General features: G+C 41.0%; 1 protein-coding gene across 1 annotated transcript in view; it reads right to left on the bottom strand.

Annotated features, from left to right (window-relative positions):
• DNAJB12 (DnaJ heat shock protein family (Hsp40) member B12) overlaps positions 1–14,162 on the bottom strand; it is a 79,055-nt gene extending 64,893 nt beyond the window's left edge. The window contains exon 1 of the mRNA XM_030203489.1: positions 13,998–14,162. Within this exon, the coding sequence (XP_030059349.1) occupies positions 13,998–14,130 (133 nt within the window). The 5' untranslated portion in view covers positions 14,131–14,162. The remainder of the gene's footprint in view (positions 1–13,997) is intronic.
• Between the last annotated feature and the right edge of the window lie 355 nt (positions 14,163–14,517).

The raw sequence follows: 14,517 nt of genomic DNA, 5'->3' as shown, positions 1-14,517 counted from the left end.
AACCTGGGTCCCTTGGTTCACAGTTGCTCACTGCACTAACCACTAGGCTACTCTTTTGTTCAGAATGTCTATAATACCTGCAGCTGACATAAAGCCTAGTTTTCCTTTTCAGTTTCACTTCCAGGGACAGGGAGGGGACAGCAACCATTAGGGGATTAATGAGGTGTCATGCCTTAATCCCTTCAGTGGTCAGCTGCTCAATCAGAGCTTCTTTTTGTAATGTGGAGTGACCAAAACAGTTCTAGATAAAAATGTCTTTTTTTTTTTTTTTAAGTCTAAACAACATGGAAGTTTCTTCCTGTTCAAAAAATTGCTATTGGATTTCCTACTTTTTGAGTCATCCCTAGTTCTGCCCAATACACACCCCTTGCTATTTGGATAAACTGCAGTGTGAAATGTCCAAATTCTGAATTTCCAAAGTCGGGATTTGGACATTTTTAGCAGATAAGACACCTTAAATTGCCTTTAAAAAATGTTTTTCTGCTTTGAAAATGAGCAACTATGCACTACACAATGTTGGGCTTTGGTTTGGCTCTTACCATTCCAAAAAACACCAATCCAATGTGCAGTGCACTCACAAGGGAAAAGAGTTAGGATTTGCAATTAAAACAAACATCTTGTCATTACGCCATTACAGAACATCTTCAATACTATATCTCAGAATACGCAGACTGAAGGGCAACAGATAATTAGTGGATATGGAGCAACTGTTATGCATGGAAACACCCAATGTGAGCACTCACTTCTTTTTCTTTGGGGGGGGGGGGGGGGGAGAGGTTAGGAGGCAGCAGTGCAAAGAGCTAGATTGAATGTGACAATTATAACCTCACATATGTAATGATTTTCCAGCCCATCTGTGTGTGTTTTCTTTTCCTTTTAATTTTCTAGTTGAATCCCTCCTTCTTCTAACTTGTTGATTAATGAGGTCTTACATGTTTGTATTTTTCTTTTTCTATTTAATATATAGTTGAAGATGATCTATTTTATTTCTTGGATTTTCTAGTCTAGCTTCCTTTGGACATTTCATTTGTACTTCAATCATTCCCAATTAAAATTAAACTAAAATCAGTTGAGAAAGAGTGTGGCTTTCTACATAACCTCAGTTCCTTCTACTTGCAATATTAATCACTGGATGCAAAACTTGATAATACAGACCGCTGTGGTGCAATAATAAGGAAACATCTTTTTTTTTTTATTAGGTTATCTTTTGTTTATGCATTCGTAAGGGCACGTTAAAGTGTGGCAACAGTTAGCATGCTGTGTGCACTAATTCACACATTAGCTGCATATCCTGTTAAGGAAATGGACAAGTTAAGAGCAGGGAACTCTGCTTGTGGTTACAGCATGATACTTTACCATGTGTTGTCACTTGTGTAGTTAGTGCAGGTGCACTTACTTACCCCTTTCCCCCACTTCATCCTCACAACCTTCCTTCAACCTCTGCCATCACTTCTTCCTTGTCTACAATCACAGAAAAGGAAACTGCATATCTTATCTCCTGCACCAAACTGACTACCTGTACCTCTGATCCTATTCCCACCCATCTACTCAGAGCTCTCTCTCTCTCCCCTATCCTGTCATCCCTTCTATCACTTTCCACTGCAACTGTTCTGATGCCTTTAAATATGCCGTCTTACACCACTCCTCAAAACACCTTCACCGGACCCTACCTGCCCTTTCAACTATCATCTCATCTCCCTCTCTCTCATCCAAGGTACTTGAGAATAATTGTTTGTTCACCACTGCTGCCTTGAATGTTTTCATCTCAAATTCGGTTTCTCCTTCTATATTTACTACTACTATTTAACATTTCTATAGCGCTACAAGGCATACGCGGCGCTGTACATCATACACAAAAAAGACAGTCCCTGCTCAAAGAGCCTTTTCCAAAGTTTCCAGATCCAAGGGCCATTCAATCCTTATCCTTCTTGATCTGCTGCTTTTGATACTGTTGATCACCAGCTGCTCCTTGATATGCTATCCTCACTTGGATTTCAGGCTTCTGTTCTGTCTTGGGTTTCTTCTTATCTTTCCCATCACATTTTTAGTGTATGTTCTGGTGGATTCTCTTCCACTGTAATCCCACTATCAGTCAATACCTGGGTTCTCTGATTTCCTCTTACAGTGTTCAGTACCATGTTTACACAGATGGCTCCAAGATCTACCTCTCTACACCAGAAATTTCACCAGGAATCCAGGCCCAGCTTCCTTGTCTGACATTGTTGCTTGGCTACACCACTGTCATCTGAAATTGAAAATGGCCAAAACTGCGCATATCTTTCCCCCTAAACCCAACTCTCCTCTTCCCCTTTTCTCTAGTTCTGTGGATAACACCGTCATACTCCCCATCTCCTCAGCTGGTAACACTGAAGTCATCTTTGACTCTTCTCTCTTTCACTGTACCCTTCGAACAGACTGCTAAAGTTGGTCACTTCTTTTTCTATGACATCACCAAAATGAATCCCTTCCTTTCTAAGCATACTACCAACACTCTTTTCCACACTCTCATCACCTCCCACTTAAATTACTGAATCTTGCTTCCCATCTCTCTCCCCTTCAATCTGTTCAAAACTGTGCTATGCTCACATAGCCCCGCTCCTCAAGTCATTTCATTGGCTCTCTGTTTCCATACACAATTCATATTTTTTACAACTGCATTCATTCTGCAGCTCCTCAGTATCTCTTCTCTATCTTATTACTACTCCCTCACTGGGAATGCCGTTCATCTGGATAAGAATGACTTACCTTACTCTTCCACCGCCAACTCCAGACTCCATTCAGACAAATCCGATTAATTTCTTTGACCGGGTGATCAGAGAGTTGGATTGAGGGAGAGTGCTAGATGTGGTGTATTTAGATTTTAGCAAAGCCTTTGACATGGTTCCGCATAAGCAACTAATAAACTGAGTGCCAGTGGTATGGGTCCTAAAGTGACCGACTGGATTGGGAGCTGATCGAGTGAAAAGCAACAGAGGGTAATGGTAAATAATGTCCTTGATCAGTGGTGTGCAGCAAAGTTCGGATCTTGAGCCTGTTCTTTTTAACATTTTTGGAAGTGGTATTGCTGAAAGGTTGTCTGGTAAGGTTTACCTCTTTGAGGATGATACCAAAATTTGCAATAGAGTGGACACCTTTGATGGTGTGGATAACATGAGGAAGGACTTAGCAAAGCTAGAGGAATGATCTGGAATTTGGCAGCTAAAATTTAATGCTAAAAAATGCAGGTCATGAATTTGGACTGCAAAAACCCGAGGGAACGGTACAGTTTAGGGAATGAAGAACTTTTGTGCATGAAAAAGGAGCAGGACTTGGGTATGATCTTAAAGTGGCCAAACAGGTAGAAAAAGCAATGGCAAAAGCTAAGAGGATGCTTGGATGTATAGGGAGAGGAATAGCCAATAGGATAAAGGAGACGATGATGCCCCTGTATAAGACTGGTGAGATCTCATTTAGAATATTTTGTACAATTCTGGAGACCGTATCTTCAAAGAGATATAAACAGGATGGAGTTGGTCCAGAGGGCAGCTACTAAAATGGTCCGTGGTCTTCGTCATAAAGCGTATGGAGACAGAATATGTATACTTTGGAAGAAAGGCGGGAGAGGGGAAATGTGATACAGACATTTAAATACCTTCATGGCATAAACACATAGGACGCGGGTCTCTTTCAATTGAAAGGATGCTCTGGAGAGAGGGGGACATAGGATGAAGGTGAAAGGGTACTGACTCAGAAGTAACCTGAGGAAATACTTCTTCACAGAACGGGTAGTGAATTCGTGGAATGAACTCCTGGTGGAAATGGTGGAGATGAAAACAATATCTGAATTCAAGAGAGCTTGGGACAAGTACATAGGATCTCTAAGGTAGAGTAGATGTCATGAATGGCAGACGGAATAGGCCATATGGCCTTTATCTGCCTGCATTTTTTTCTGTTTCTATTCCTTCCATCTTGTTGCACAGTATTCATGGAACAGACTTCATGAGTCACTACATCATCCTCCATCTCTTTAATCCCATAGTCACCTGTTCCAATACCCATATTTTGTAATTGTTCCCAAAAGAAATCTAACTCTCTGATCCCTTATTTGTCCTGTTTGCCTGGAATAGATAAGCTCTGTCGTGTATATTTAGTGGCACTATAGAAATAAGTAGTTGTAGAAGCAGCAAGTGCACCTACGGGGACCTGCTGGGAATGTCCCCAACAGCTGGCACATTGCCACTATATATAAGTAAGAAAAATTTTATTGCACTTTAGTAAACATGCCCCTTAAGCTAGCAATAATTACAAACAAAAACACAAGTGAAGAAACTAAGAACTATTTCATAAGAAATGATGTTTACATGACAAGATGGTGGTTTCTAGTACACAACTGGTAACTATAGAACTACTGAGACTCCAATCATTTCGATTAAAGGCTACTGAATCCAATGGCTGGTCTAGAAGTTGTCATGATTATGCATCTCTTAAGAGGAAATTTCCAAATTTGCTTCTTATGCACCCCCACTCCCTCTATCAGTTGCAATTTTTGAGAAATACAGAAGTCAGGTGTATCTCCTTAAGGACTAATTTTATGAAAAAATTGGTCTCAGCAAAATCCAATTGTTGCCCAAATATAATTGGGTGGAAGTATCTTTGTGCAGCTATATAAACAGTCTGACCACAATTTCATTCCATCCAAGTAAACCTTTACATCCTATGTCCAGATCTCAAGTTTGATTTAAACGGGGACAGTGGATCTCAAAATACAAGTAAAATTTTTACTTAAACTTTGAAAGGTAGAAAAGTCAGAGGTGTCTTCCCTCCCTACTTTCAAGATCCTACTTTCATGTAACATTTGGTTTTGGCAGTCTAGCTGTTTAAACAGAAAAGGGGTAGAGGATACACAGCTATGGACTTAACCCAAACGTGTAAGTAGTTGGCCACCAACCTTGAAGTTTTGACTAGGGAGTAGGAGATCATCTTCTAAAGTCAAATCAAATCAATTATTGTATACCTCTAATATCCCCTTTCTAGAGTTTAGTGCGGTTTACATTCTAGGTGTGATAATGGGCGAAACTGTTACAGTGATGTATACGACAAAATCAAAGGCTGTTAGATGAAACAAGGAGGCATAAATCATAATGGATTTTTATGAAGCAGTCTTTGGGAAGAGAAAGGTTTTTAGCCTCTTCCGGAAGCTAAGGTATTTATTATCTGTTTTGATAGCAATAGGTAAAGAGTTCCATGTTGTAACTCCAAGTACAGGGAATAGAGAGCCAAAGATCTTCTGATATTGAGTTGTCTCTTGGAATGGTGTTGCCAGCTTGTTATTTTTTCAGTTTGTTGGACTTGACCAAGCATAATAAGGTAGCCTTAATCAGCAGTTCAGACGTGACACCCTGCAAGATTTGAAAGACCAAACAAGCAGCTTTGAACCTGATTCTTTCTGATATGGGAAGCCAGTGCAGTTTGATAAGATGAAACACTAGTATATCTATTCAATTTGAATATTAGTCTGGTAGCTATGTTACATATGATTTGCAATTTTTCTGATATTGACACTTAATTCCAAGAAATAGAATATTACAGTAATCCAGGTGTGATAGGACTAACAATTGGACTAACAATGAAAAAAGGCTTTTTGGTCAAAGTATGATCTGACTAGACGTAGATGTCTCATTGTGAATAGCATTTTCTTCCATAGCTGGTTAATATGAAAGTCTGCAAGGAGTTGAGCAGGACCCCTAGCACTCTGGTTTCAGACTTGACTGCAAAGATTTGACCATTAGACAAAGATATTAAGGATGGGACCACAACTCTCCGATTCCAGAACCACAAGATCTTGGTTTTTTGCACATTCAATTTCAGTTTTTTGGTCAGAGCCCAGGTACTAACAGCATTCATGCCAGTCGCTACAGACTGACTTAGGGGCAAGTCCCCCAAGATGATGTATCCTACATCCACTAAGACAGGAGGAAAAGCAGTCTGTCCATAGGTACTCACCTAGCTCTAGCTATTAAGAAGGTTTGCCAAATGAAGAACTTTCACAAAATAACAAAGCAACTAACTGACATAAAAGGGATCCAGAACAGTATAATGCTGAATAATAAAGTCAGTCAACTAAGAGGCTCATTTTCAAATTTGCACAGGCTACTATTAAAACTTTTTTAGTCTATGTGCTTTGAAAATGAACATCTAAATCAGTCAGGTTATATTCATGCACAGTTGGTCCCCAAAATAATTCCCTGATGAAATTTGTTTCACCCTGGTTGTTAACTTGGATCCGTTGACTTTACTGCATAACACTGGAAGTAGATATTGGCAGAGGGAGACTATTATCTTCCCCATTTGGAAGGTGTGGAGCTGGTGGAGGAGGTTCTGAAAGCAGTCACAGAAAACATCTCCCTTTTTGGCCATAGTGGGGAAGCCTGCTGAGCCAGGTATGATAGATCACAGATTTCAGGTCTGGAGACTTACTGAAACTGAGGCAGGGGGCTTTTCATCCTTCAACCACGTGAAACAGGGTTGACAAATGCCCAAAGGGCAATTGTTGCTTTACTTACAAGTGCAACATAATGATGCTACACTACATAGAAAGGATAGGAATCATTTATAGGTGAAAGAGGTGGGTGAAGACTAAGTCCCTGTCAGAAAAATGTAGTAAGTTATCTATTTGGTATAGCAATGGCCCAGGTGGGAAGATCAAATTCTTAGCTTGGGGTTTTGGCTCAGATCTGGTCAAAGGACCTAGACACTGAGCTTACAGAGGCCGATTTGGCAAAATTGTGGCCAGTGGGGTGCAAACTGATCACCAGCACAGGATTTCAGGAAAATTTGTTTAAAATGATTCACAAAGTATATTTGACTAGAGTTAGGGGTTACCAGTTGGGGTTTTGGGATAATGATTGCTGTCTTAGATTTAAAATAGAGAGGGGTACCTGGATCCACTCCGTTACTGAATGTCCCCATCTTCAACGGTTATGGACACAGGCCTTGTGCCTGATTGAGCAAGTTAAAGAGGGGAGAAATTAATGGTCCTATGAGTTACTGTTACTGGGATAGTGGGAGGGTCACGAGACAGAGTAAATTGGACATGGGGAAGAAGAAAATTTTACTGACTACAGTTTTTCTGTTACATAATGGTATATTAAAAAGATGGAATTGTAAGGACCTTCTATTGTTTAGTCATTGGTTGGCAAATATGAAGCAAGTGGCCCAGTCTGAGACATGAGCTGCTCAGCAGCTGGAGAAACCAGTTGTAGTGTACTATAAACATTTTTTGGACTAAGTTATTACAGTTAAGCCCTTTACACCTGGTGGGCTTTGGTGGGAATGAGGGAGCAGTAGTAGGAGAAGAGAATTGCTAGCTGGAGCTTGGAAGGGGGAGGGAAGTGAATGAGAAAGGACTGGCTTTGCTTTTATGTGGTAATCTGGTTTTCTTTTTATACATTAAAACCCTACAGTAGGAGGGCTGGCCAATACGGCTCTTTCTGGATCAGAGTCCACCAGAGGGACCACACTGCTGTTCTGTGTTGTTCAAGTTCATTCTTTGTTATAAGTTTGACATTCATTACTGTACTAATGGCTGTTATTTCTGCTGTGGAATAAAAACATATTTTAAAAAATGAAAAGAAAATTTCCATACATCTTAGGGGTGCTGTGAGGCATACAGCCAAGGAGAGAGTACCTGCAAAAGTACATTGAAGTACTAATAGTTTATTATTACACTTACAGGGTGAATGATATAGGCAGGAGAGAGGCCTGGGTAACTGTTTGAGAAAGAGAACTTATATATTTATTTATCTCAAATGGTAGACAGAAACATAGAAACTGACAGCAGATAAAGATCATATCCATTCTGCCTATCCATACCATCTACTATTTCTTCCTCTCCCTAAGAGATCCTATGTGCTTGTCTCATGCTTTCTTGATACAGTCTATTTCCACCACCTACACCAGGAAGCCATTCCATGCATCCATGAAGTATTTCCTTAGATTACTTCCGAGTCTATCCCTTTCACCTTCATCCTAAGCCCCATTATTCCAGCGTTTCCTTTCAATCGAAAAAGGCTCACCACTATCATATCTTCCCCTCCCGCCTTTCTTTCATTTTCAGATCTTTAAGTCTGTCCCCATATGCTTAATAATAAAGAGTACCAACCATTTTAATAGCCACCCTCTGGACCGCCTCCATCGTTTATCTTTTTGAAGGTACAGTCTTCAGAATTGTATACAGCACTCTAAACAGGGTCTCACCAGAGTCGTATACAGAGGCATTATCACCTTTTTCCTGCTGGCCATTCCTCTCCATATGCACCCAAACATCTTTCTGGCTTTTGCCATCACCTTTTCTACCCAAAACTTTCATGGAAAGGAGTAATATTCTACAGGCAGTCAAGCTGCTATGGCTGACAACTGGGATACATCCTCAGACAGAAAAGTATAGGTGGGAACAACTAAGCAACGGGGTGGGTCAGTTGGTCTTTATGTGCCATTATCTATTATATCTACAAAATATCCAAGGACAAGAACGCACCTGTGCTCAGCTGTTTCAGTTAAACTGAATGAGGCTGGATTATACTTTGATGTCATCAGGCACAGTAGCAGGTGCTTTACCACTAGTTAGTGTTTCTATTTCAAGTTTCAAAAACACTGTCAAACCCCATATAATACTGTCAGACAAATCACAATGCTCAATTCTTCTTATCTTTTTAAATAGTCTTATAAAATGGTCAATTGAAATCAATCAAGTTTTTTTCTTCTCTCAACATGTAATTAAACTCTGGAATGCGTTGCCAGAAAATGTGGTAAAGGTGGTTAGCTTAGCAGAGTAAAAAAAAAAGGTTTGGACGGCTTCCTAAAAAAAAGTCCATAGACCATTATTAAACTGGACTTTGGGAAAATCCACTGCTATTTCTGGGATAAGCAGCATAAAATGTATTGAACTTTTTCGGGATCTTGCCATGTATTTGTGACCTGGATTGGCCACTGTTGAAAAACAGGATGCTGGGCTTGATGGACCTTGGTCTGTCCCAGTGTGGTAATACTTATGTACAGTATGTCAAATAGCATCATGTGCCTGCACAGTAAAGACATCATAAGGTAACAGCTTTAACAATGGCTGATAACAATCAGCATCATCATGTTTGTGCTGACCTGAAAGTGATTAAGGGCAGCAGCTGAAGAAACACTAAACAATTGCAATTACAGCACTGCAGGAGACAAGACAAAAACAGGGAGCACAGAGCAAAACAACACCATGTGATGTATAATTGCTAAAATCTGTTTTAATGGAAGTATTTCCCCTCAGACAGTTTAATGACATGAAATATATATTCATTTTTTTAAATCATATGCAATGACTTAATGAGCGTGGTAACGTGAGCAAGAGTGGGCCGTGGGGCCAGGTAAGACAAACCACACACACTCAGCAAGTTAAAGTGAAAACAAATAATATTTTTTTAAAGGTGTCTGGTAAGGGCTCCTGTTTACTTCACAGGAAAGGAAGAAGGAATCAATACTCAACTAGTTCTATAAATATAAGTCTCCTCGGGTGGCCTGCTTCTGCAGGGCCACAGCATACATGACTGTCTTTCTCCCAGCAGCAGTTACTGGTCTCTGGTCCCTGGATCCAGAGACATCAGCACAATCTCTAGCAGGCACAGAAGGCTGGCCTGCAGTCAGCCAGGTCAAACACAAACTCTTCAAGGTTCCAAGCTGCAACTGGGCTACCTGAACGTAGTGGTCACGGTTTCTCAGTTTCAGGGTGGCGGCATCTGCAGTGGGCATCCCTGCTTCCCTCTATGCCTCCTTAACCTAGCTCTGGTCAGGCTTTTTATGCTTCCTAGGCCATGCCTACCTGGCTCCATCCCTCTTGTGTCACTTAGTTCCTCCTTGGTAGGGATTCTGGGCTTTTAAGGTGGCTCCAACACTGTGAGGGAGTGTTCTTAAGGAGAAATGGCAGTATTCCATAGCCTCCCTCACAATAAACTTTGAACATTGAGACATTTGAGCTGCCCCACAGTGAATGACAGAGAAATATGCAGAATAACTACTACACATTCTAATTCTGCCTCAACAGGATACCATAAAACTGTTGCAAATTTGTAGTGTTTATATAACTGAATACACAGATAGTTTCTTTGATCTTTGAAGCAGGAAATTAAGGGAGGGTGAGCATGGAAGAGACACCTTAATACATTTAATAGGGGGATAGGTTTCCTCAGTTCATGAGATAATGCACGGAATCCTTGAAGGCTCATGTCTTTCACCTCTTCTATTCAACTTTTTCTTTTCTCATTGATACATGATTTTTGGAATTTTTCACCATATTTTTACATAATATCTAGATAGTCCCCTTGGGTTGTGACCTCTCTCAGGTTCTGCTTCAATTAAATTGCTGTACGACAGGAGGTGGTTGCACTTGTTCTAAATAAGGAGAAGTCCACGGTGATGTACCTATCTGATTTTCATAGGCAGCTCATCACAAAACGGGTCAGATTTTTAGGATATCCCTAATATGCATATATTCAACTATAAACATACAACAGGGCTCATCAATATTCCAATCAACAATACAATACCAAAATGTATATACTCTACCTGTTGTCGATAAACACCATACATAAATCTGTAAATAACATTTAAATATCAAAACTTTATTCAATTCTAAAAACAAGTTAAAAGCTACTCAAAACTTTTCCCCTCTATAGACTGTTTCAAACACCCCTGTGATTTTCATTAGCTTCTAAACCACATCCTTATATAAAAACTGTATCGCTATGGCATACTAATGCCAGATCTTATATAATGTCCTCTATCTAATTCACTGTATCCCAGAGTTGAAACAATGTCATCACATATTTAAACTGTGTTTAAAAGAACAGAAATGTATCTTTATATGGGACACAGTGACCCCGAATGGATTAAACAAGGAGGTGGATTGGTCAGTTTAGCTGACGGGGTGAATCCCTGATTTTGCTCTTTTTGGCGAGAACTTTTCTATATTAAATGTAGTACTGCTATGCATGCGTTAGGGTCCTTTGCTTAGAGGGACACCATTGCAAAGAGGTCTACAGCTCCACATTCTACACTGACAGACGGTATGTTTTTAATTGTGATGCACTGTTTGGCTTTTTTTAAATTGTAGATTGTTTTATGTATATTTTTCTTTTTTAGGTTTTGGTCTAAGTGCAAGTGAAACATAGTCCATATAGAGACCAAGGAGATTTGTTGTATCACAAGCTTTTTTGCTCAGCATTGGTAAAAAGAACTGCGGAGGTTTACTCCATTTCAGTCCACTTTGGTATGCTGGGTTTTTAAATCTTGCCTGATGAACCTGGTTATAAGATTGAAGGTTGTAAAAACTCAATGAAGGACTTCACAATGCTCTACTGATTTTTGCAAATAATGTACTACTGAAGATTTGATCAAGAGCATTGGAGTCATTGATAATTGGAGTATGCGGCATGTGGGATATTTGATTGTAGGACTCACTGGGAGGAACTGAGCTGTCAGATAACAGCAGCTGAACTGCAGGCGTACCTGCGGATGAGCTATAAACAGTTTGGGAGCGCAGAGATACGTGAAACGCAATATAAATTTCTTATGCGATTATTCATATCCCCACATAGAGCCTTTAAGGCCACATTGAGGCCAAAAGATGACTGTCCAAAGTGTTCGGGGTCGGGCGCACACCTGGGCCATATGTTCTGGCAGTGTCCACCGGTTTTGGCTTTCTGGTCCCTGGTATGTTGGCAAGTCTCTAACATTTGGGCGATTCAGTGGAAAAAAGGCAGCCAGGATTATTGTTCGATATATATCACACCCATGGACGAAGACGTACAGGGCTGAGAGACTTTCAACGGCGATTGGTGATGATGGGGAAAAAGACAATACTTAAGTTGTGGCTACAGGAGGAGAAACCATCAATCCAGCTTTGGCGAGTGCACCTGATCTCGCTAAGTGCGCTTGAGCGGAAAGACGTACCGGACTTGGCCTCCCAGAGGGGTGAACAGTTTTTACAATGTTGGATGCCATTTCTGGATACTCTGACACCACTGGCTCGTAGCCGGATCCTGAATGGTTAATGTATAACGTTACAATGTAAAATGCCTGGTGAAAAAGGGAGGGGGAGGAAGGGAAGGGAAGGGGAGAGGAGGAGGGGAAAACAATGATGACAAGTGTATATTGTTGAATCGTTCATAGAAATGTTGGAAATTTTGTCGGTTACAGTTGTAAAGACCATGGTTGTATTTCAGGTCAAAGTTGTCATTAATAAAAATCATATAAAACAAAGAAAAAAAAATATGTGATGACAATGTTTCAACTCCAGGATACAGTGAATTCGATAGAGGAAGATCTGACATTAGTATACCATAGTGATATAGTTTTTATTATAAGGATTTGGTTTATAAACTAATGAGAATCCCAGGGGTGTTTGAATCGGTCTCTAGAGGGTAGACATTGTGAGTAGTTTTTGATTTGTTTTTGGTACTGAATAAAGTCTTGATATTTAAATGTTATTTGCAGATTTCTATATGACATGCTAAGAAGTGTTATTTTACTGTTAACCTCAGTTATTAGTAACTATTTTATTATGACCCATTTTATGCAGTGAGAACTAAACATCTTAATAGTAGCCTTACACTCCCAAATCTCTCTCTCCTTTAACTTAATATATCTTAAAATAATTCTTACTTTAGTCCAAAATAATTGTTATTTGTAAAGAGCAGAGCTACCTAGTTACCCAGTTACATAAATGAGATTTAACCCCATCATGAGGCATTATGGAACATGCAGTGCTGATTTCAACATTTGAAGAGCTTCCAAGTTGCCCTGTTCCAGAAGGGAAATTCTGAGTCCTGCATTTCTGCCAACCTCATCCTGATGTATTATGGGACCTGTAGCACTGAATTCAATGGGCAGAAACCGGGACTACAAATACCATACTGTTTTGAGATGTAAATTTAAAACCTGATGTGGTCGGTCTCCTTCCTTGAGCTAAGTAACTTGGCAGTTCTGAATTCAAGACTGGAAATCCTACACTGCTTTAGAACATATGCAAAACCAGGTCTTGTCAAAAAGTCACTATCCTGAAACTGGGTAACCTGGATGCTCTGGTAGCACAATAATACAGTAAAAGATGTCTCATAAAAACCCGCATGGGCTATCCAGTCTGCCCAACAAAGAGTACAGTTTTATCCAGAATCGCTACAGCATCTGAAAACCAGCACTAAAGCAAAGCTAGTGGAAGGACGTACATAACTCCTATTTATATCGCTTGCCCTGATATTTTGAGCTAAGGACTACACAGCCACCTACACTCAAGAGTAATTGTAGATGGGGCCATGGACAGAGATTCGGTTCAGGTTGCTAACAGATTAGTTCGAGATTTCTTCAGTTACCGAAAACGCACAGCCCATTCTAAAATGGTAAGAAATGGCCAGGAGGCGCAGGCAGTGTGCCACATAAGCAGAACCAAGGAGTCGAGGTCTGAAAAGGGAGAGGACAGCTCCGACCAGTCATCCACACTATGGCACAACGGAGGTGGCGCGACGACCGACCCAGGCCCGCTACCGCCACATACTAGTAGCCAGAGTCCGTTTTGGCCCGGCACAGCGACCTTTCCCCCTGCCGTAACAGGATCTACAACTCCCAGACAGCAACACGGCCCTCCGCCCACAAGACACCCGAGCGCCAGCGTAGTTCCCTAACACCAGTTCCTCCATCAAGACTCACAGTAAATCAAGCGGATGGAGTGCGACCAAATTCTCCCGTGTGCAGACAAGAAGTTCATCCCCTATTCCGCCCGTCTTCACTTACCAATCCCCCAAAACCTTCCATAGAAACCAGAGTGGGGCTCGAGGAAAAACTTCAACAACCGTCACGCCCTGCGCGCCAGCCAGTCCTGGGCGCAAGCGTAATAACAACAGCGAGCGCAGCTGTGAAGGGCCAATTCCGGGGGACCGGTTGCACTTGTCTCTTTCCCCTCATACCGGCTCCCTTCATACACTCACCCCGAGCCCGGTCTGTCGGGAACAGTTTCTGAGCTTTCTCCAAAAAGCGCAGCGCCTTCTCTGTATTCCCGTTCTTGATAGCGGTGACGGCAATGGCGATGCAGCGCTCTGCCTCATCTCTGTTCCATTCCATGACGGAACTGGTACTCGAGTAGTTGGGCGCCGACTGATGATATCACGGGGAGGTAGTATCACGGCGCTGTTACTTGACGTATCTTCCTTCCGAGCCAGTGTAATTCTACGCACTTTTCCCATAGACGCGCTATTAAAAAAAAAAAACAGTTTTTTTTTTTGTTTGTTTTTGCATCTGGCGATGTACTGTGCTAAAAAAAGACTGTTGTTAAATGACACAGTTCAAGAAAAATCTTAGACCAGACCTTTTCTAAAACCTGGCAAGATTCACATGCAATGATGATTAGAAGCAGGGTTACCACATACATGTCCCGGTACCGGCTCGACATGTCCTCATTTTGAGGGCGGAAGGAAACCAAAATAGACCAGATAAAAACCATAGAGAGTA

This window comes from Microcaecilia unicolor, chromosome 5, assembly GCF_901765095.1.
Source record: "Microcaecilia unicolor chromosome 5, aMicUni1.1, whole genome shotgun sequence".
In the NCBI taxonomy this organism is placed as follows: domain Eukaryota; kingdom Metazoa; phylum Chordata; class Amphibia; order Gymnophiona; family Siphonopidae; genus Microcaecilia; species Microcaecilia unicolor.
The sequence above is the reverse complement of the archived record's forward strand: the minus strand, read 5'-3'. Positions and strand labels throughout refer to the sequence as shown.